The sequence below is a fragment of the Amblyomma americanum genome, chromosome 7 (assembly GCF_052857255.1).
Source record: "Amblyomma americanum isolate KBUSLIRL-KWMA chromosome 7, ASM5285725v1, whole genome shotgun sequence".
Lineage (NCBI taxonomy): Eukaryota > Metazoa > Arthropoda > Arachnida > Ixodida > Ixodidae > Amblyomma > Amblyomma americanum.
In genome coordinates this window covers 22,431,139-22,453,133 of record NC_135503.1, presented here as the reverse complement: position 1 = coordinate 22,453,133, position 21,995 = coordinate 22,431,139, and the positions used below count along the sequence as shown (strand labels likewise).

At 42.2% G+C, this 21,995-nt stretch overlaps 1 protein-coding gene across 1 annotated transcript; it reads left to right on the top strand.

Annotated features, from left to right (window-relative positions):
• The first annotated feature begins 3,046 nt into the window (after positions 1–3,046).
• LOC144098675 (malonyl-CoA decarboxylase, mitochondrial-like) lies at positions 3,047–20,099 on the top strand. The gene is made up of 11 exons (XM_077631485.1): positions 3,047–3,322; positions 3,711–3,839; positions 7,014–7,157; positions 7,697–7,834; positions 8,168–8,323; positions 9,153–9,317; positions 11,541–11,652; positions 13,030–13,182; positions 15,673–15,897; positions 16,789–16,894; positions 18,863–20,099. The coding sequence occupies exons 1-11, from the start codon at positions 3,320–3,322 to the stop codon at positions 18,972–18,974; spliced, it is 1,443 nt and encodes a 480-aa protein (XP_077487611.1). The 5' UTR covers positions 3,047–3,319; the 3' UTR covers positions 18,975–20,099.
• The last annotated feature ends 1,896 nt before the right edge of the window (positions 20,100–21,995 follow it).

Genomic DNA, 21,995 nt, shown 5'->3' with positions numbered 1-21,995 from the left:
CGGTTTACTCGAACTGACGCTTCGGTCAACAACACGTGCATTAAAAAAAAAATCTATTAAACTCCGCACAATTCGAACATATTTTCGGTATCCTTCGGGTTCTAACTATTGAGAGGCGGCTGTATTATTTCGAAATTTGCAAATTCGCGGACTATCACGTCCACCTGTCGCGGGTCACCTGACACCAGGATTTTAATTAAGCTTTGAAACTGGCGTAATGAAAGTAATCTCACTCAAATGCCTGCTGGCTTCAGTATGTTGACACTACGAAGCCGTGTTTGCCGTCAATCGCGAACGTTCAGGGAGTACCAACGGTATCAACCCTCCTAACGTGCTTACGTATTGGCCACAAGAACTTTCTACCGACGTACAGCCCCCGTCAAAAGTATACAGCCCAAGGGATCCGTTTGTTTAGCGAGGCTCCCTAGCACATCAAGCAGTCATAACTTTGGGAGGATTGAGGGCTTCGAGAGATTACGGTCCCTGACGATGCATACTGCAGGCCTCACAATCAAACCCCTTGAGCTGTATAGTTCTGACGGGGGGGGGGGGGGTTACATCATCATCATCATTTATTAACCCTTAAGGGCCCCGTAGGGACATTACATAAGGGGTGGGATACATAGTGTCCGACGGTCATACATATGAAAAGGCAAACAAAATTTAGAAAACTAGGCAAAGTAAAAGAAAAACAAATTAATATAGTCAATCAAAGAAAATGTGAAGAAGAAGCACACAGAAATACACACTACAGTAATAGAACGTGTCCAACAAAGTGTTTGGTCGTTTTACAGTGCATCGTAGCTGACACCGAGTATAGGAAAGTTTTATTATTCTTGAAAATGTTCGATGAGTAGCTGCCTAAAGTTGGAAGGATTTGTCTCAACAACAATGTTTTCGGGTAGGTTAGTCCAGAATTCAATCGCACAAGGAAGAAACGTCAAGAAACATCAAATAGGCAAACAATCTATGTGAACCAGAGCGTAAAGTATTTTTTTTTTTTGCGGGGAGGGAGGAAGACCGAGTTAATGAGTGTTCTAAACGTAGAGGTGGAAGCGTTCATTTTTATATTTTTGTCTCGAGGGGGTGGGGAGGGGGGGGGGGGGGGGGGTCGGCAGAGAAAGGGCCGACACGGGTTTTTTTAGGGAACACGGGGCTATTGCCTGTAGCCCAGGTGGCAACCTGCCCGCCTGAGTGTGAGCACAATGCGGGAGCTCGGGAGTTCCCACAAGCCCCAGCGGTGGCTTTGTTTAAAACAGCCACGCCGGGGAAGTGCTGCGTCGCTTCATCGCTACACCACTGCGCCAGGAGGGGTATGAAAACCGCCCGCGATCTATGAATGCCGTTCTGGAGGTCGTGACGTCACCAACACTATTTGACCACCGGTGGCCAATCATTGGAGACGGCAAAATTTGAAAATCTGAGGACCCCAAAATTTTGCAAGTAGGCCCACCCCAGAAAATGGATTTAGGTGGACTAGTGGTGCTTAGTGGGTACATTTTAGAACGTTATGACTCATGCATACCATATAAGGGCAAGATAGCCGGTTCCAAACGTAGTTTTGGCGGGAAACTGGCAAGAACATTAGACGATGTCGACACCACAGGCAGGCAACCTAAATTTATTGAGACAGGAAGACTACTCGACGCTGTTTCATTGGAGGAGGAGAGCTGTTAAGGAGGAAAGAGGCAGGGACTTATTTAAAACTTGTCGCTGCGCTAGTTTGGTATGCAGTCTCGTGGGAAGCAAGTGAAGGTACGTAGAAAAACGTTCACGAGGGATACACACAGAATAAGTGGTGAATAAACACAAAAGGAAAGGCCCACGGCTCAGTGGTTGGGTCGCTCGGCTACTGATTCGAAATACCCGGGTTCGAACCCGACCGACCGCGGCGGAAGCGTTTCGATAGAGGCGAAACGCAAAGGCGCCCGTGTGCTGCGAGTGCACGTTATAAAGATCCCCAGGTGGTCGAAATTTTTCCGGAGCCCTCGAGAATGGTACATTTATGTTGTTTAAATGCTTAATTATTGTTGGGAAGTGATTATTTGAACATTTCTTTGTAACATTACAAAAACTTTAGAAGAGAAGGACATTAAGAATATTCAAACAATGTTTGACCGAAACAAAAACGTAACCTTCTTGTAATGTTTCGGTGATACCTGGCGACCTGCAGTGAGCCAGTTACACTTGCTACTCAGAGGCTTCACACGCATACACAAACGCACGCCATTGAAAACCGGGAAGTGCGGCTAAAGTGCTTTCGCACTAAAATGAAGAAAAGTGAGAACATTGAATTAACATTTCATTGAAACAAAAATGTAGCGTAATTTTCTCGTGCTAGACGGGTTGTTACATTTATTGTCTAACAGCTATAACGAAATGTTCGTAGAGAGAGAGGGAGAGACAAGTTTAATGATTGGAAGGGCAAAGTGGTCGGCCAGAAAGATGAATATCTGCCCTGCTACTCTCAGCGGCACTGGGGTAGGGGTAGAGGAGAAGAAACAGGGTCGTTATGGACGGATGGTGATGATGTGGTGAGAAGAGATATGAGAATGTGTACACGCACATTTGATGGCACCACAACCGCGAGTCGAGGCCCATGTCACTCAAAAAGCGTGATGCGCTTCTATGTGAAGCGCTATTTCAGTTTCGCCGTCCTTGGCAAAATAGAAAAGTGCACCAACTGGACGAAACGAGAAAGAACTGAAACCTTTTTATTTTGCTAGCGCAGAAATTATATCATCTTCAGCCAAAGAAGGTCACTGTCCAGTTCCAATTTTCCTTGCGTGGGTAACACAAAAGAAAGAACGAAAGGAAAGCTGATGCTACGCTTTGCTCACATAAAACGCGATTATTGACTTGGTTTCGTTTTCAGGCCAGTGGTTCGGATTTATTTATTGTTCACAAATTATGCACGTATTTTATTGTTAAAAACAATAAAATAATAGTTATGAGGTTTAAATTAGGTTTTTTAGTGCTGTTGTTAAAAGTTTTTGCGTTTGCATTTAGTATCGAAAGTAATCCGTTCCAATCCAAAAGTTGTGATGCGTCTGGCGTCTTGTTTTTGTTTCGGAGTGTGGCAGATTCGTAGACGGCGTTGCTTGCACGTCACATAGCTGTTTGTTCCTTGTATGCAGTTAGCTTTTTTCTTGGCTGAAATGAAGGTCGTTTCTTGTGTACTAAAGGCGGAGATAGCGTGCCCTGCATAGCTGATTTAAAAAGTCGCCCAGTGCGATCAACAATTGACGTCGTCCGCCGCCGCCGTAATGCCACTGTCAGCGATCACTTGTGGCGACTGGGACCGACGAGCTGTGATATAATGGTTGACACTTTTCTTGCTGTCTTTAATCATTTTGTTTTGTCCTTCACTGTGTATGTTGTGATACTAAGTGTGATCTGGGTGTAATTTAAGGACGTACAAAATAACATGTTTTGGTGTTTGCGTAGGCAATGAAGCCATAGTTTTACTTTGGCACGACATATGTTGTATGCATGAAGACAAAACGTAGCTTGGCTGGAAACATCTTTTAGCTGCCTGTGAGCTACGTCGATTTTACAATCGCCCTCAGAACGCTGGGCGTTCTGCGGTCTTCGTGATTTGTTGAAGCTTGTCTTATTTGTTGGTGTTTGGAACCTCTGTTTTACTATTTCTTGGCGCTTGGCCTTAGTTGTTTATAGATACTTGGTCTGCCTGTTTGGTTGCCTTGCAGTTTGCCTCGTTTTTTCGGAGGAACACGTTTGCCTACTTGCCGCGAATGAGGATGGCTACCGCCCCGCTTCCGGATTTGAAAGTACTTGCCGGCGCTATCGTCGAACAACAGGAAACAACGCAGGGAGAGGTAACACCTTTCTCTGTACTTACGCCTCTGTCCCATGATACGTTTAACTGACAGTGCACACAGAGCTTTGGTTAAGGCGTTCGGCAAGATCTTCTCTCCAGTCATAACAATTTACCGCCTCTATCTGCAGCACATCTCACGCGAGCACGATGCATACAATTAAATGGTGGTGTTTATATTGGTGAACATTAACAAATGGGGTGTCAGAAGGAAACGGTACTTTTAAATGCTGTTATTGTGTGCTATGCAGCAGTTCCCACCTGTTGAACTCATTTTGCAGGTTCTCCTGTTAGGGAATTCATAACGCTGCAGAATGACGGGCAATATACCATTGGCCAACCGTAGTGCCATACTGATGGCTATTAATCATAGCAAGTACAAAAGTATGAATGGATTTACTTCTTTATAAGTCACAGAGAAGAAAATTAAAAGTGAATGGTTTTGAGTCTGGAATACTGCAGGTACATTTTTAATAATCATCTAGGTCCCTTGTGGCAAAGTTTCATCTTTCAGCAGTGTTTTCTCGTCGCCCCGAATGGAAAGTAAACCTCGCATGGAGAACATGCAATTCCCATGCTTTTCCCTGTTTTCCCTAGTGTAAATTCTAATAGAACAGCTAATAGCCTCTTTGTTTATCAACAGCTAATAGGGATGTCCAATAAGAACTGCATCAAATAGAAAGTCTGACAGTCTATTCTAATTTGCTGCATTTCTTGTTAGATTAATTACCTGTTAGTTGTTACCTATTAAAAGCAAATAGGATATTAAGATTTGAATCTGATAAGCTATTAGATTTTCTGATGCTGGGAGGTAGTGTTTGTAGGCCTATCACCGTAACATAGGAGACGTCTTCATTTGGAGCATGCATACACCAATGACATCTGGGAACGCTGCAACATCATAAGGACATGCAGAGTACATTCAGTAGTGGCTGCGTTTGGGCGAGTTGGTTTTCCATGCTGAACGTAAAAGCTCAAAAACGACAAGGACACAGAAAAAGACAGACAACACGAGCGCTCGGGTTGTCTCGTATTGTCTGTCTTTTTCTGTGTCCTTTTCTTTTTTGCGCTTTTAAGTTCAGCAGAGTACATATCCTATTCACTTACCATATATATATAGGCAGCCTTCACTGAATTTTTATAGCCCCTCTGATAAGTGCAGCCATGTATACTGGTGGCTGGTTGCTGGTCAGTGAAGCTTTCTAAATAAATATTATGATCAGATATTCGTGATGTGTTGTGTAAACCTGAGCACGTTTTACTGTAATGTCTGCTGATTGAAGACCACAGTAATTGCTGACACTTAGAGAAGTTAATGCTAGTGCTATTCTTGTTTCATATTGTCCATGTTGCTTCCTCTTTGACTACAAACTCGTCATACTAATAGGGGACCTATACAACAAATACAGTAATGTATTAGAGCCTTTCAAATTCCTATTAAAATTTCCACTAGGGATTCAGATGTGAGCTGAAGTCCTTCCATGTGCTTTTTTTTCGTGGTTCACATTATTGGCCATAGATGTAATCATTTTTTTGCTAGAAAAGTAAAAAACTGCCATAGCTGTACTCTGTTTTATACATAAGGTGCAACAGTGTGAAAGGTGTGAAAGTAGCTTGAAAAAATAAAGGAGAGCATGTTATCCACATCTGTTTTGTGGCCAAGTGGTGTAAGACAGGAAAAAGCGGTAGCGTGTCATCAGCAATAAGAGTGCATTTAAACAAGCTTATTTATTATTAGCATTTATTATTTTTCACTTACCACAAGGAAGGCACTACTTTTTGATCGCAGATGTAGGCAGTTTGCTGAAAACAAAAGCACTAGCTGTGACAGCATTGCACCTGATGTATGAAACTGAGTATAGTGTTTGTGACTGTTAGCAGCTTCTCTACGAAACAAATTGGAAAGGGCTCCCATCTGGGATCCACAAGAATTTGAAACATCTTGGCTTGATCGTATTGTGAGAAATACTTAAAAAACCTTTGCATTAGAAGCCTGTGCTTAGCATGATGTTACAATTGTTTTCCTCTTCCTGTTTACCATCAGCGTAACCAGTCAGGTTACATCCACTGCACCCACACTATGGGATATCCAATTAGCCTTGTCCCACACTGGTTGCAGCCAACTTACCCTAGCAAATTTTCTATTCTCATCACCTATCTGACTGTTGGCTCTGCCCGTTGCATTTTCCTTGGAACCTAATATGTTACAATAGAGTGGAGAGCTGGGCAGGTTGGTCACATATTTGGAACAATAATACCAGCTGAAAGGATGCCGACACACTGTGTTTCTACTGCATCTGCATCCTTTCCGCTCGTTTTATTCTTCCTAATCTGTTACCTTTACAGGCCATCATTTGTTTTCCTCATTACTCATTCCACCCAAGTGTGTTTTCTGTTCGTAATTTTTGCAAGGATTTCAAGCTTTTTCTCACACTCACATTGCTCATTCTGTCCTTCATTGTTATACTTGTCATTATTTTTTCTCCATAGCCCACTGTCTTTAATATAATAGTCAAGATTTTTCGTTAGTATCCTCTCTTTTTTTGCAGCTCAGCATACTTTGTTAAATAGGTCTCTAAATTATTTAATGCTCAAAATTATTTCTGGCAACTTTCATCAAAATCATAATTTAAATTTAATGTTTATTGTCACTTTAGTATGAGAAAAGTTAAATAAAGGCTTTGTTCTATTCTTACTTAACAATTTTTTTTTTATTGCATTGGCATACTACCATCACTTGCTCGAAATTTCTTCGTCTGGTGTTGTGTGGTGCTGCTACCCTCGTGAAGGCCCTTGCCGACTACCTGCCCACCTTTGCTTTCTGCCCACCACCAAACAGCCAACAATCACCCGTCGAGAGCCTTGAAGAACCATCCACCTCTGCCCTTGATAAGGCCCACTTCCACCGTCCAGACGCCTCCACCCACAAGAAGTCCACACAGCACTAGAACAAAAAAAGCAATGGTGAAATACAATTCAAAGGTGCAACAGGAAGGTGATCATTGTATAAGTGAAATGTACAACCAACACTGCTAAAAATGATTTGTCGCATCACCTCATTCGATTGCCTGTGCAAATCTTGTTTCCTTTCTGATTTTTGCCTGGAACTAGTTTTAGTCACTTTTGATGTTGTGCTTATATTTCTCCTTTTTATTTTTTTTTTCTGTGTGAACAGAACAAGCTAAAGACCTTTTGCTGCACCTACAAACAAGGCACCAAAATACAAAAGGCTGAATTTTTGCAGTTTCTCGCAAAGGAATTCTACATCAACAGAGAACTATTTCAAAGTTCCGTAAGGAGCTACTTAGAAGACACTCAGGTGACTTTGATTTGCTTTTCATTTCTATTTTTAATGCTTTCACATTAGAATGGTCAGTGCAAGCGGAAATGGCGAGTGCTGTCTGTCAGTAGCCAGCGGCAGGTTGCCACCTGCCCACCTGCCCACTTGGCTACGACTGAACTTAGTCTTACTACCTATGTGAACTTAGTATACTGTGTTGGGTATAACGAACCTTAGTATGCCACCCTGGATATAATGACCTTTCATGTGCTAACCTCGGATATAACAAACCTTAGTATGCCACCTCGGATAAATCAAACCTTCGTGTCTACCTCGTGACAACGAACCCAAGTGTGCCACCTCAGATATAACGAACTGTAGTGCGTCAACATTGGATATAATGAACATTTGGCTGCTAACACATTCAAATGATCCACTGAGGATCACCTAAGAGTTTTTCTTATATTGCCTTTTTATTATGACTTAGAAGCCTCAGTGGTTACTATAAACTTATGGATTTTTACCAGAGTACAGTGTAGGGCAACTGATGTGCACATTTCTTTTTTTTTTTTTCACAGAAGGAGCCAGCATTCAGGTTCAGAGATGAAGAGCGCCTGGGTGCCCTGCTCATGCCAAAATATGTCTCATTTTTTCATATACTCGGGAGGAGTGAAGGGGGTGTCAAGTTCCTTGTTGACATGAGGGGTGATTTGCTTGTAAGTACTGTCATTTACTATCAAGTCGGCACCTGTTGCCGTGTGTGCATAGCCATGGTTTTCTCTTTTTCTGCAGAATTTCCAGTATCTACAGTTTGATGATCAAGGGTTCTGGTGCACTTAAATCCTTATGCATCACACTGCAATGCATTTGATGTGAAGATCCATTTCATGTTCAGAGCAGATTAGAACTGAAGGCTCAATGGGCAAAAACTATCAGACAGAACTTGTAACTGAAATAATGCCATCCTATTTCAATTCTGTTTTTTATTGTGTGCTTTAATGAATGAATGTTCGCATCATGCTAATTGCTCTATTATCTTATATTTACAGGAGTTGATTTTGTCACTGCAGCCAGAAAACCCATTTTTCCATGATGTTCGGCACATGAACATCATTCTCAAAGACCTGTTGGCATTGTGGTTCACAGTGGGCTTCATCAAACTGGAGCGCATCACTTGGAAGTCCTCCTGTGAAATGCTGCAAAAGGTAACAAGCACTCTGGAGTTAATGCATTGTTGCAAATAAATGTGTACAAAGCAGAATTAGGTTGTGGTGAATACATAAACAAAGGCTTTATTCCTGTAACATTTTTGTAGAGTCACTTAGGGGATCATTATAAGCATTACTGAAATAAAATAAGAGGGTGAGAATTTCAAGTTTCTAAGGCTTGCTGTTCTTGAAATGCAAGGAGCTTTTGCCTCGCCAGTCAAGCTGCAAGAGGCCTGCTTCACTGTATTGCTTGTTGACAAGTCGTTATTTCTTTTCAGTCTTATAGTTAGCCTTCTGCCGAATTGCCAGGTTCAGTTTTGGGCTAGATATTTAGGGCCTCTCATTTTTTAGTTTTATTGTGTCTAAAATTCGGGGAGGAAAAATCAGGTCTTGTTTTCAGACATTATATTTGGGGCAGAATCGGGCTTTTTCAGGAATTACTACAAAATTTAAGTTTTTCGGGCCAAACCTACACAAGAAAAAACAAAGAGCACAGAAAAAGGCCCATTCTTGAAAATATAAAGCTGACCATTCGTGGAAATCACCTTCTATGGCTCAACTAGGCTTGTGATGCAGCATTTCTACATGACCCTTCTCTTTCTTTCTTTTAAGAAAGGCTTCAAGGTTTCTGGGTAGGGGTAGTTTCGTGTTTAATAATGAAGTTTCCTTCAGTTTTCTTAGATTAATCACAAAATACATCTCTGAGCAAATGATGCTTAAGGAAAGAATGCATCTCAGCAGTCCAAGAAAGCAGAGAACTGGGCATCATCAGCTAAAAGCCAGTGGTCGGGCCCTTTCTTTCCGGGCTCCCTCTGGCAATGCGCAGGTCTCTGAGTACGAGGCTGTTCACCCGGTACGCAACTGGACCGATCTGAAGCGACGTGTAGGCCCCTACCGCCGCTGCTACGTCTTCACGCACAGCTGCATGCCTGGCGAGCCCATCGTAGTGCTGCACACTGCTCTGACCAGTGCCATCTCGTCCTCAATTCAGGTGTGTGTGAACACTGCTTTTCCAGAAAACTGCTTCCTGCATGGGCCGCAGGTGGACACTTTTTTTGTGGGCTGGTTTCTTTGTACACCTCCCACTGCATCTCTGAACAGGCTCACATCATTTACATCTGACTGACCCTTGACTGCATGTGGCATTTAAGGAACTGGTTGCCAATTGTGGGCCTTAATGTACTGGAGCTACACATGGGCTATTAGGGACGCCTTAGAGGAGGGCTCTAGTTTTATTTTTACCACCCAGATTTCTTTTACTGTCCCTGACATTGCATAGCACACGAACATATTGGCATTTCACCATTTAAATAGGGCAACAGCAGCCAGGATTCAATCCTGTGACCTTGGGCTCAAAAGAACTGGTTGCTTGTATCATTTGGGATCTTGATGACAGGCAAGTTTTGGTGGTTTAAAGTTTTAGATAGTACTATTAGTTTGCAGTGCTAAGGAAATCTCTCATTGATAATAAGGTTTTTCACAAAGAAATAGGTATAAACAATACTCTTTGAACACAGGCTTGGACCTGCAAAGGCTTCTCTTATTTACAATCTTACTTTTAGTTACCATGCATACAGTATCTGTTGCAACGCTTTTGTTGTGCTTCTGGTGGTACGGGTGAATATGAATTAGCCTAATACACATACCGCATTGTGGAAGGAAACATGAAAACATGTGTTATTTTGTCCCCTAAACTCAGCCTTGATGATTTCAATGCTACAGACCAAGTCAGTATGCTTTTGGAATATAGTGAGCTTACATTTCAGTAGCGGACTAACATGCTGAGGAGACCGGGGAGGTCCACTATTGGGACCTGTGAGATCAGCTTATGAGAGGCATTTCTGAGATCTGAGTTAGGAAATACATATACAGACAGTGACACCATAGCACTTCGCTGCACACCATGTCTAAATTAAATTTAGCCACAGTAAACTGTAGGTCTTTGGTCCTTTATTGACAGTTAGTAGATGTTTGTGCTTAGGGACAGTATGTACTTTGGACAATAAATGCGCCAAATAATGACTTACTAAGAAATACGAGGGACTGATAATGAAGCATATTTTTATTTGACTCTCATTGGCTACGTTATAATGAAGTTATGCTGTATTTTGGTGCTGCCAGAAGCCAGGGTGCATCAAAAGAAGATGCAACACGGGCATGAAGAAGCTAATATTCCAGGCAGGTTTTTTGTTTTGATTTGCTCATAGATACACTTGAGCAACCTGGAACAAGATACTATGACTATGAGCAGCAAATGGTTTATTGTACTACTAAGTTTCAAAACATAGAAACAATTCCTGTTTATTCGATTAACTGACATATTAAAAGAACTCTGGAGACAAATAGAAGTGGTCCTATATCGATAAAGTACCATGTTCTAATCACGAAGAGGCCACTCTCACCAAGAATGGAGTTTTTATAAGCTAGAAAAAAGTCCAAAAATTATTGCGGTCACCAGCCGATCTCACAGGTAAAGTGCATCCATCCACAGGCACCATTCACTCCAAAACGGTGACAGCCAGTCCTTTTTTGAAATGACCTGGCAGCAGGATTTTAAAATGTAATTTTCTCACTGATACATCGTTTTTTACTGCCAAACAAACGTCAACTTCGACAGAAAAAGCCCAGGGAATCAATTTTGCTGTAAATATCTGGATGGAGCTGACCTAATTGTCTCTTTAATGCAAGTGGAGGCTCCAAGGTTATGAAATCATCAACAGAGACCTCCTGTACAAACCTACCACGGTGGCTAAGTGGTTAGGGCGCTTGGCTACTGAGCCGGAGTTCCCGGGTTCGAACCTGACTGCTGCAGCAGCCAGGTTTTGATGGAGGAGAAATGCAAAAGGTGCCAGTGTGCTGTGAGATGTCAGGGCATGGGTGGAAATTATTCTGGAGCCCTCCACTACAGCACCTCTTTCTATCTTTATTCTTTCAATCCCACCTTTCTCCCTTCCCTTATGGTGCAGTTGGGATGTCCACCAATATGTGAGAAAATTACTGCACCATTTCCTTTCCTCAAAACAAAATTTTCAGTTTCAATTTCCATGTATGGAATTTGCATTAAAATTCTAAGCAAAATCTATATATAAAGGATGCAAAGGATAAAGATGGCATGTTTGTGTTGTGGCAGCACACCACACCTCACTGCAGAGGTCCCCTAAAGAGCATTTTTTTACCAGCGTGTTTCCAGTAACCATTTTTTCTCTGAAAACAGAGAATTGTTGGCCACCGGCAACACCCAAAGGAACCTGAGCTACCTCAGGATTGGGAGGATGAAAGAATCATCAAATCTGCAATCTTCTACTCAATCTCATCGACCCAGAAAGGTAAAATATGAGGCCACAACATTGTTTGGCAGGATCATACAAATGCATGCCAGTGTGCTGCCAAGGAAAGCAAATAGCATCATCATACTTGAAAAGTATAAACTCCGAATTATTTTGCAGTTTATAGCATTGGGCCACAAAATAAGCATTCTTCTGCTTCGTTTTTTTTTTTTTCACATAAAACTATTTTTTTTTACTTCTTTACTCAACAGGATTGGCCCATCTGTTCTTGCATTCTCATATATACCGGGTGTTTCGCCCGAGATGTTCTGCAATTTTTAGACATAGGCTTTTTGAGTTAGTAGAGCGCTTTTTTCAGCAGAGCATTGTCTTTGGTGTAGCGAATCAGAGTACAGTGAAAACGTGCTAATTAGTAGGCTGGTTAACTAATATTGAGTAATCTTTTAAACTATTGCTGTTAGTCTTCTTATTTATTGACAGGCGTGTTGCCCACCGTAAGGAGTATCCATATCAGTTTCTGGAATTTCGAAAACGCAGTTAACCACGGCGCTGTGGCTCTGCAAATTTTGCTTGCATTGCACCAAAATAAATGTGCTTTTAAGAAGCTTGCAGGCAAAGCAACCCCCTCCATTGCAAGTCGTTCGTTGAAATAGCCAAAATTTGTTGGTCCACAGCGCCTAGGGTAATTGCACTTTGACATTCTAAAAACTGCCATAGATTTTACTTGCAGTGGGCTACAAGCCTCTCACAAATAAGCAGACTAATAGTAGTTAAAAAGTTAATTACTCAATAATATTAGTTAGCCAGCCTACGGTTAGCAAGCCTTACCTGTGTTCTAATGCACTACACCACTGGCAGTGGTGTGCCAGAAAAAGAACTATTCTGCCTCAAAAAGTTTGTTTTGAAAAATTTCAGAACATTTTAGGTGAAGAGCTCTGTTTATTATCTCACATAATGCCTTCACGACTCCCTCCACCCCACCCAAGCCACCCAAATCTTCATAATTTTTTTTGTTTTCCAGAAAGCTGCATTCATTGTGCGACTACAGACCTTTTCACAAACATGTCCACGGGCACTGCCTTATTAAGCACTGGACTGTGCTCGTAGTACAGGAGAGAGTTGAGGAGTTAGCCCCCCACGTTCTCCGCACAGTCCAGAAAACCGGTTTTCCCGAGGGTCGTGAAAATGTCTATTTAAATAGACAGCTGCTGTTGAAGCTTGCTCTGACCAGTTAGAACTGTCTTGATGTCGAAGCTAGTTATAAGCTCTGCTCTGTAAGCTTGCTGGCTGTGCTATTCATGAATTGTCTGCCTCTTGAGGATAGCGATGTTGTGCCACTGCATTCACTGCATGCCACTGTATTCAGTAGATTGACCTGAAAGATCATCAAGCTTTCTCTGCTGCCTCTTTGTGTAGGTCTCCAAGGAATCGAACTTGGAAAGTATCTCATCCAGGGAGTGGTGAAGAAGGTCAAGGCTGAGTTTCCACATGTGAATGAATTCTCATCACTTTCACCAATCCCCGGTTTTAAGGAGTGGATCATGTCGGAAATCCTCAAAATCCTCAAAGGTACTTTCTCTACTTGTCTTGAATTATGCACACACCAGCGGGATAACTAACTCATCAAGTTCTTTGTGTTTCTTGCCTCTAAACCTTTGTTACTACACGAAGTCCATGCACTGCACCTGTGATGCTGTCTGTCTTATCGCCCATCTGGTTTTTTGTTTGATTTGGTTTCCTCCTTTTTTGTTATGTACTACTGAGATAATTTCTCATTAATTTATTGCAAAGCTCTGTGCCTAAATCTTATTGTGAAAAAAAAAAAAAGAGACACTGCACAAGGCTTGTGAATCTTGTTTTTTCTCCAAAATTTGTTTTGGAATGGCTGCAGTCACTGGAAAAACTGCTCACTTGCCAAAGTCTAGCATATTTCTTATAAGTGTTCTAGCACACGAGATTTGATCTTTTTGCAAGAGGACAGTGTTTGATAACAGAGCGGGAGCAGCGGACTTCTGAAAGACAAGTAAATGTAGTTACTTGCTGTTAGTTAGCAAGAGTCAGAATGAGTCTTCACAATGAATTTTAGCCAAGGTGCCCTACAGACTCATGTGCCATATGCAGTGAAGCCTCATTAATTCAAAGTCACTGGTACCGTGAGAAATATTCAAATTAACAGAGCACGGCAAAAAAAATGAGACTCAGGCGAAACATTTCATTGCGGGAACGCGCTACCTGTACTATTAGATAAACTTTACGATTACCATATACTGCTGCGTAAAAGTCTACCACTCAACTCGCTGCCCCTCCTTGTGCGTCATCCCAATGTTGCACGTTGTTTTGTAGTTTTCGACCGGATGGAATCGCAGCGCAGAGCAATGAACACATGATCACAAGGACAGCAGTCTGAAGCCAATGGAGATCAACAGCAAAAAAAACAGCACTCCATCCTGTCTTCCGTACTCGCCTGTGGCCTAACCGACTAAAGCTGCAAACCAAACTGCAAACAGTCCTGTAGTTTCGGCTGCACACACGCCTCGGACATTATCGAGAGTTCACTCTCGCGCTACCGATCGCTCATCCAAGGAAGCGACTGCTAGCGTGATAAAATCGGGTAAACGGCTGGCAATCGATTTTTCTTTAGAGGAACTGATTTGCGTACTAATGACTTTTTATGATGCCTGGAGCTCTATACGTCGTGCGGTAAACTGACGCCGGCACGGGGCGCATACTACCTGCCTCTTGTCCAAAACTACCTCAGGCCGACCCCCCAGTATCACATGGTGTTTTTGCAAAGAATGGTCGACTTACAACACGACTGTACTAAATTAATTAGAGATGCCGGTTACCTAACCCTCTAACCCTGACACACCACTCAAAGGAACGGCACAAGCTGACATTGAGCGCAGTCAAGTCGTCACAGACACAGAGCGAGAAGGGTCACGTCACGGCACAAGCTCAGGCACACGTTTCGGTGGTTCACAGGCTATACCATAGGCTGGATCTTGTGCTGAGAGTATTTGGACTGGGACCCTTCACATATCAAACATAGGCATCACTCTGCGGTGCGCCTCGCAGCTCCGAGGGGTTGCTGCTTCGCCAGTTTGTGGCGAAATTGGGATCGGAAATTCCTGTGTAGCACCCGAGATCTTCGAATTAACCGGGCTGGTGCGGGCCGTCACTTCTACTTATCAGAGTTATTTGCTATATATATTACGGGACCGCAGAAGCTCTTCTAATAATCCGAGATGTAGAATTAACCGAGTTCGAATTGTCGAGGTTTTACGTTACGTATTGACTCCTTGCATGGCATATCGGTTCTGGCTCCTGCCAAAGACATACTATGGATGGTTTCAATACATTATGCTGCTAACACACTTTCAAAAGTAGTACATCAACAAAAAGCAAGTGTTTCATGAGGAAAGGATAGCACACAGTACTAATTGTCTCACTCCTGGTGGACACCTGAACTGTGCTTTGAAGTTGGGATGAAGGAGGGAATGAAAGGAAACAGAGAGGATAGGAGGCACCGTCAAAGTGGAGTATTTTCAACCACATGAGGCTTTTTTAACATGCACTGACATCGCACCACACATGGGTTGGTACACAGAAGGCCGAAAAACAGTGTGGCATTGGCTTGCATGCTGTGCATGCACGTAATGTTCGTCACACAGACAAAAATGTAAGCACCGAAACATATGCGATAAAAAACATTACACTAAGATTATTTCAGTTTACTGGATTTTCAGCTCTTGTGGTACAACCATGCTACGTTACGTGGAACTTCACTTCTCTGGCTATTAAAACCAAAACGGATTGCAATGGATAAGAGTTGGCATTTGTTATTTGTGGTGTTTTGGCTCAGCCCAAAGCTCAGAACCTTGACTGTTTGGGTGTTAGGCTATTGTCAAAGCAGAAATAGAAAGGGTGTTCAGAAAGTTGCCCTCAACAGGTGATGCTGTTCGGATGGTGCTCGGCCAGACTATAGTGAAATTCTATGCTCATAGTAGTACGGCTGTAACTTTTGCGGAAAGTGAAAGACTAACTGTGCTATCTCTGCAGGCAACCCTGAGGCGAGCAAGCTTTATAACCGTCGCCAGTTGGAGAGCATCGTACAGCCCTACAGTGAAAACAAGCAGCCACTGGATGCATTGTTGATGCTCCTGCGCAACAATGGTTGGTTCCACATTCCCGAACTAGTCAGCCAGCTGCAGGAACCGTTGATGCGCCTCTGTGCGTTCTACCTGTACCACGAGAAGCATCGCGGATATGCTCTCAACAGTGTTGGTGAGTTGCGCTCGGTGTAATGAAACTGTAGCAGCACTCAAGTTGACAGTTATTGTTTTTACTAAGAATACTTTTGTGTGCTGATTTTACTCCAGGTGTGGGCTAATGAACAGAACACAATTTTTCACTAAATTTATTTTTGCAGGGTGCACACAAGGTTTGAAAGAATGGGAGGGTGGGGACTCCTGTGAGATACATTTGCTGTCCAGTAATTATTGCTACAATTATTGCATGTATGCAACAAGAGGCAGGAATCAGTTGGAAATTAAAAGCGATCAAACTGCCTATTGTCTACACATGTTAGAAAATATGCTTCCGCAAGTACTTAATCAACTTCAAAAACAAAATATTAATTTAGAGGATGTCTCATACAAAAGATTAGCGAAACTGTTTCTCTCGCACATATAACCTTTCATGCTCTTATAACTTGCTATTTTCTTTTTCTTTTTTTCCGTACGCATGCCTTTAAAGTACTATTGGTTTTGCTTTTTTTATTTTCTTACCCATCCTTTGATTCAAAAGATGTCAGTGACTGGCTCTGTTGTATGGTTTTTGTTGTTTCTTGTGATGATGTTTCACCTTGAAGTGTTATTTTATGTGCACTTGTGTTGCCTTTTTTCTTTTTTCATTGTAAAGAACAGTGCTTATCGACGTCCTGTGCTGTTGCCAAAATTTAGGGGGTCCAGGGATTTGTCAAGCTGTCAATGGGCAGCTTTTACTTCGGGCCCCAGTCATCATGTACGACATGATGGTCGAATGAAGATTATTATTATTATTATTTATTAAACTTACATTTGAATAATTGGCTGCCTTGCTGTTCAGCATTCTATGTTTGCACAAGTAGGGCCATGCCTGGATAAATACTAGCATTGCATTGCCATTTTTTTCCAGCCAACTTCCACCTGAAAAATGGTGCTGTGATCTGGCGGCTAAACTGGCTGGGCGATGTTTCACCTCGTGGACTGTCATCATCGTGCTCCATCATGGTCAATTACAGGTAGAGTAGAGTGACTGCACATGCAGAGTGGCAGTATGGCCAGCCATCTTGCTCTCCAAAGCATCCAGGTTATGAAGGAAAGCTGCCCCTGTTGTGTGTAGGAGCGATTCTTGGCACAGCGAACAGAGCAGTTTCTCGCTCAGTCTGCTCATTTCTGGCGTCGAACTAACTTTATTCTTAAAAATTACAGTTATAGTGATTGAGACAGCTTCTGAGTAGCACACAAGCTGAATGAAGACTTATCTCTACAAAATGTTACCCAAACGCGCGCTGTGTGGATTGGCAGCACCATCAGCTGTAAACGGCAGAAGTCACAAATGCTGTCTTTTTGAAAATAAGAGGAAACTTGTCATAAAATGGCATGTTCTGGAAACATAAAACAAAAATGTGCACGCTGGGAAAAAATAAAGCTTGCAAAGCATGAGAACAACAGGTAAATCAATGGGCTTCTGGCAGCAGTCGAGTGCCAGCTGGTGTGGAACTGTTGGCATCCCTGCAACGCCTGGATTTTTCAGAGCTGCATGATCGCGAGGAGTGCATGGATGATAGACGTGGTATGTTTTGTCCTGTAGGGAGCCTGTATGCAGTAAAACCTCTTTGATACTATCTTGGTTCATGCGATTTTTCAGTTCGTGCTCAAAATGACGGGCATTTAAAGATGTCCCATAGAGTTACTTTTTCACCCAGTTATTACGTTCCCGGATAACACAATTTTCCAGCGACTACTTTTAAAATTTAAACAAAATTGTGGTTGTGTGATACGTATAGCGACCAACTGCGCATGTGTAAACATGCAGGTGGTCCGAACATCGGGGCACACAATATGAAAAGCCGGAATGCAGTGGCAGTTATCCGCCGTGGTAGCCTGCGAAAGGGCGAACACGAAAATTTTAAATGAATAAATAAATAAAACGACACGCAAAGGTACGAGCGGGCTGTTCTTGCAGGGACTCGACATGAAGAGGAGAAACGCATCGGCATTTTTGCAGTGCCCAAGGGCAAGGGGCAGAAGCGTCTGAGAGCTGCAACGACGCACTTACATATTAGCGGCTGGGTCTGCATGGTGTATGCAGCATGAATAGCAAGAACACTGCTATTGCCAGCTGCCACGGTGGCTTCCGCACAGTGCATAGGTGCAAAAGGGTGAAGCATCCGAAAATGATGACGAGGTTTTTATTACTTATGCCATTGCCAGCGACGGACCGGATGTGTCACGAAGTTTCTCCCTACTAAGGACAACGCAGACACGGCCTGAATTCTGCAAGTGCTAGGAAAACAACTGTTCAAACTTTGTGCCAAGAAATGCTAATCTAAATTTTAGTTAATAATTGCCTTTGGACCTCGTCCAAAAGGTTGCATTTCTCAAAATTAGGCAGTTTGGATCATACATTTTCCCGGGTAATACGTTTTTTCCTGCATTTAAAAAAAAGTATCAATGAGGTTTTGCAGTAGTAACTCTTCAGCGAGAGTGAATCCCCATTCCGAACATGGCAAAAGAAGCCACAGTGCATCAGTAATTGATTTATTGAAAATGCTGTCCTTTAATGCTACATCCACTATTAGCCATTTTGTTCTGAAGCTGAGGGCCATATTGATGATTAGGTAATATGCAAGGCTTTTATCATTTCAAACCTTAACGGAGTTTAATGCACCTTGTAGTGTCATCCCTTACTGTGCACGCTTTGATGTCACTGGTGAATTAAAGCTTTGTACATTTTCCTGAGTGTTGCAGTTTTTTTTTTACTACATTGGCAGTGGGAATATGATGCCGAGTATATATTCATTAGGAGTAGTCTTAGACCATTTCAGACAATACTGCTTTGCTTAATTTAGCTGCAAATATTAAAAAATTGCATTAATGGTTTCAAACTTCATCCTCATTTATAAACATTTTAATGTCTGCTGCCCTCTTTGTTTTGAAATTCACAATCACTGCTCGATTAACAGTGCTTCTTGGTGCTCTTTCAGGTACTACTTGGAAGACATGGAAGACTACAGGCGGGCGTATGTCGAAGACGGAACCATCACTGCATCAGACATGTTCATGAAAGATCTGACGCCTATACAATCTTCGTTGTAAAGTTGTTTTGTTTTCAATACAGCCCTCTCAAAAAATGGCAGCAATGTGGTGTCACCTGTTGATATGAGCAGCCTTCGCATCAAAAAAGAGCTTTTGCTACAAGGACTCTACCTAATAACAGTAGTTTGGGCACTATCTGCTGCTATTAGCACGTTGTCGGTGAAATGAACTCCTGCTATGCAACAGCTACATGGTCGTTCCTAGCAATTGCAGTTGTTGGGTACAGTGGAGGTTTGTTCTCAAGTCTATTTCTTTTTTCTTTTTTGCCTCTGTAGTATCTCTTTCTCAGTACCTAGTGAGCTTTTTTTTTTTAATATTCTTTTGGGCTCTAAGAGACATTGTGTTCGCCATAAGGTAAATGCAAACTAGCATTTGTCAGTATTCAGGACATTACCTATTCATTATTTTACGAGCTTAAAGTGATGCTTCCTTAGTGAAGCCTCTTGATTTTTGTGTTCCATCCTCACATAAACAGTCTGTGAAAATCCTTTTGTGCATACAGTGATATGTGGAAAAGTTTTTTGTTGTATATTTTTTAATGTGCAAGTGGGGAAAAAAATGTGGTAAGAATTTGCTTGGGCTTAAATACTTGCTCATTTTTAATGGGAGTGTCTTACTATTTGGAAATGCTCCAGAATGAGATGTTCCACAAATAGACCTATATGGAGCCATATCTGAATCTCTGATGTGAGACTGACCACTGGCTCGCTGAGAAATGTTGTACGGCTGATGTAAATAGTGCGTTCTGCATTGTGGCATTATTTTATTAGGCTTTTTGAACCTGGAGATAGATATACATGTTCAGTGCTCCTTATTGGTTTTATGCTTATCGTTCTGTTTGTATGACCATGTGTAATGTTATGATATTATGATTTTTTTATTTGACAAGTTATGTTTTACTATGTCTTTTGGTGCATCGGGGCTGGAAGTTGTGATTTTGAATACTGCACAAGTTTGAAGTGATATCTAGCGTGTTCTGAAGACATATTGACCACATAGCTTGGACACATTTGTTCCTGAAGTCTTTAAATGTTGCCCTTTGTCACTGATCTGTGTACATAAATTCAGAAAAGTCATACATTGAGAAATGACCCAATAAAAAGCAAAATATTTGTATGAAACATGTCGTGAAGCTGCAATAACAGTTAGTCAACTTTGGTAGCATTTGTTAACTGGCATGGACTTGTCAAGCTGGCACGTGAACCAGGTGCAGAATTGAACCGCATTCTCCTTTCTCCTCCTTTGCGCCAAGCTCCATTGACGCAACAGTGTGTGTCAGTTACCATGACGTGGTTGGATGCCTGCATTGGAAGATGGCACTTAATTTTCTGCAAAAAGATTATTTCAGCTGTCCCAGAAGCCTTAATTAAGCAGGTTTGTCATTCAAGGCAGTAAGAAATTACACTAAAATTGCATTTTTCAGTTGCAAAACTTACTCATTGCACCTTTCTTCTTGCCCTAAGCCCCTATTATTCTGTGGCCCAGGCACAAAGCTAGGATTTTTGGGGGGAGGGGGGTGGGTGTATGAGTTGATTTCGGGTGGGGCCTCCACTTGGATACCTGCCCGCTGTGACCATTACGCGATGTGAATTCTTTTTTGCCTACTGTTTGCTTTTCTTCTGTTTTTGCCCCTTTGGCTCACTATCATTATGTGTTAAGTATCATGTAAAGTTTCATACTAAATGTTGGCATGTTTCCTCAAGTGCGCACCTTGGGCCACTCGTGTATGACAGCTGAAAATGTACAGTCAGGAGCAAAATGCAAGGCAGCAGTCTGTTTGCACAAAACAGTTAAATCTGCCATGTCTGCATTAAATTTTAAAATGCCTCGTAGTCATTATTATTCCAAAGTAAAACTACAGTAGACACCCGTTAGATCAAGGGGCGGGAGATTTTTGCTTCAATTATCTGAGGTTTGAATTATTAGAGACACTTCCTTGTGTGATTTACGGCTAAATGCAATTTGATTCATGGATATCAATGCACACAAATGGTATTTTGAAACTATTTTTCCATTCAACCGTAGCTACAAGCGTTAATGCAGTGTAAAACGGATAAAAGGCATATGTTTACTCAACCAGCAGTCTGCAACTGCTTGTGTGGTTGAAGTGTTATGCAGTGGCTGTAAAAAACTTAACACTCGCCAAAAGGAAGGAAAAAGGGGCTAAGAACAAATGAACTTTCGGGACCCATGCGGTTCCGTTGTTTACATAAGAAGAAAGAAAAAAACTGATCGGCCGTATTTATATGTGCAGTGATAGCTGTAATGAGTATACGTATGCTTCAAGAAAGGGCCCACGTGTCCGATAAAGGACGTGCGGGATTGACTGGATGTGGAATGTCCTTAGAAAATTTCTTCAGACTAGGATTTGTAGACTAGGATTTATGTATATAAAAATCCTATAGACTAGTCTATAGGCATTACAAATCCCATAGACAGTCTGTAGACGACCTATAGATTTATGTCCATGCACCTTTAGTAGACTCTTGTCTATAGGCTATGAATAGAGAAAAAGAAATATCTACAGAAAAGCAATAGAGTTGATATGAAGTATGTAACCATTTTTATAGGGGTGACTTGAGTACAAGCAATGATAATGCTTTCTCGGTGGCAATAAAGGCTGTGGGGACGAGCAGAGGCGGTGCGCGCGCGTGAAGAGCGCTGAGGCCACAAAGTGTTTGTGCCCAACCGGATGCACACAGGACGTATCGCCGGCCAGTGCCTGGACTTCGCCTTTGCGCATCCGGTTGGGCGCAAGCGCTCTGTGGTCTCGGCGCTTTGCACACGCGCGCACCGCCCGTGCTCATCCCCACAGGCGAAAACAACGGAAGGAAATAGAACAAAAAAAAGCTGGCAAGAAATGCCTACCCCAGCCAAATTCTCAACTTGTACTGAGCAACGCCGTTTTTAGCCCTCCCACAGCATCGAAGGATATATATGAGCGGAAGTGGACCGCCATTCCGTATACGCATCGCAGTTTGTGTAAGCGAAACGCTGGCAAGAATCTTTAATGACTACACA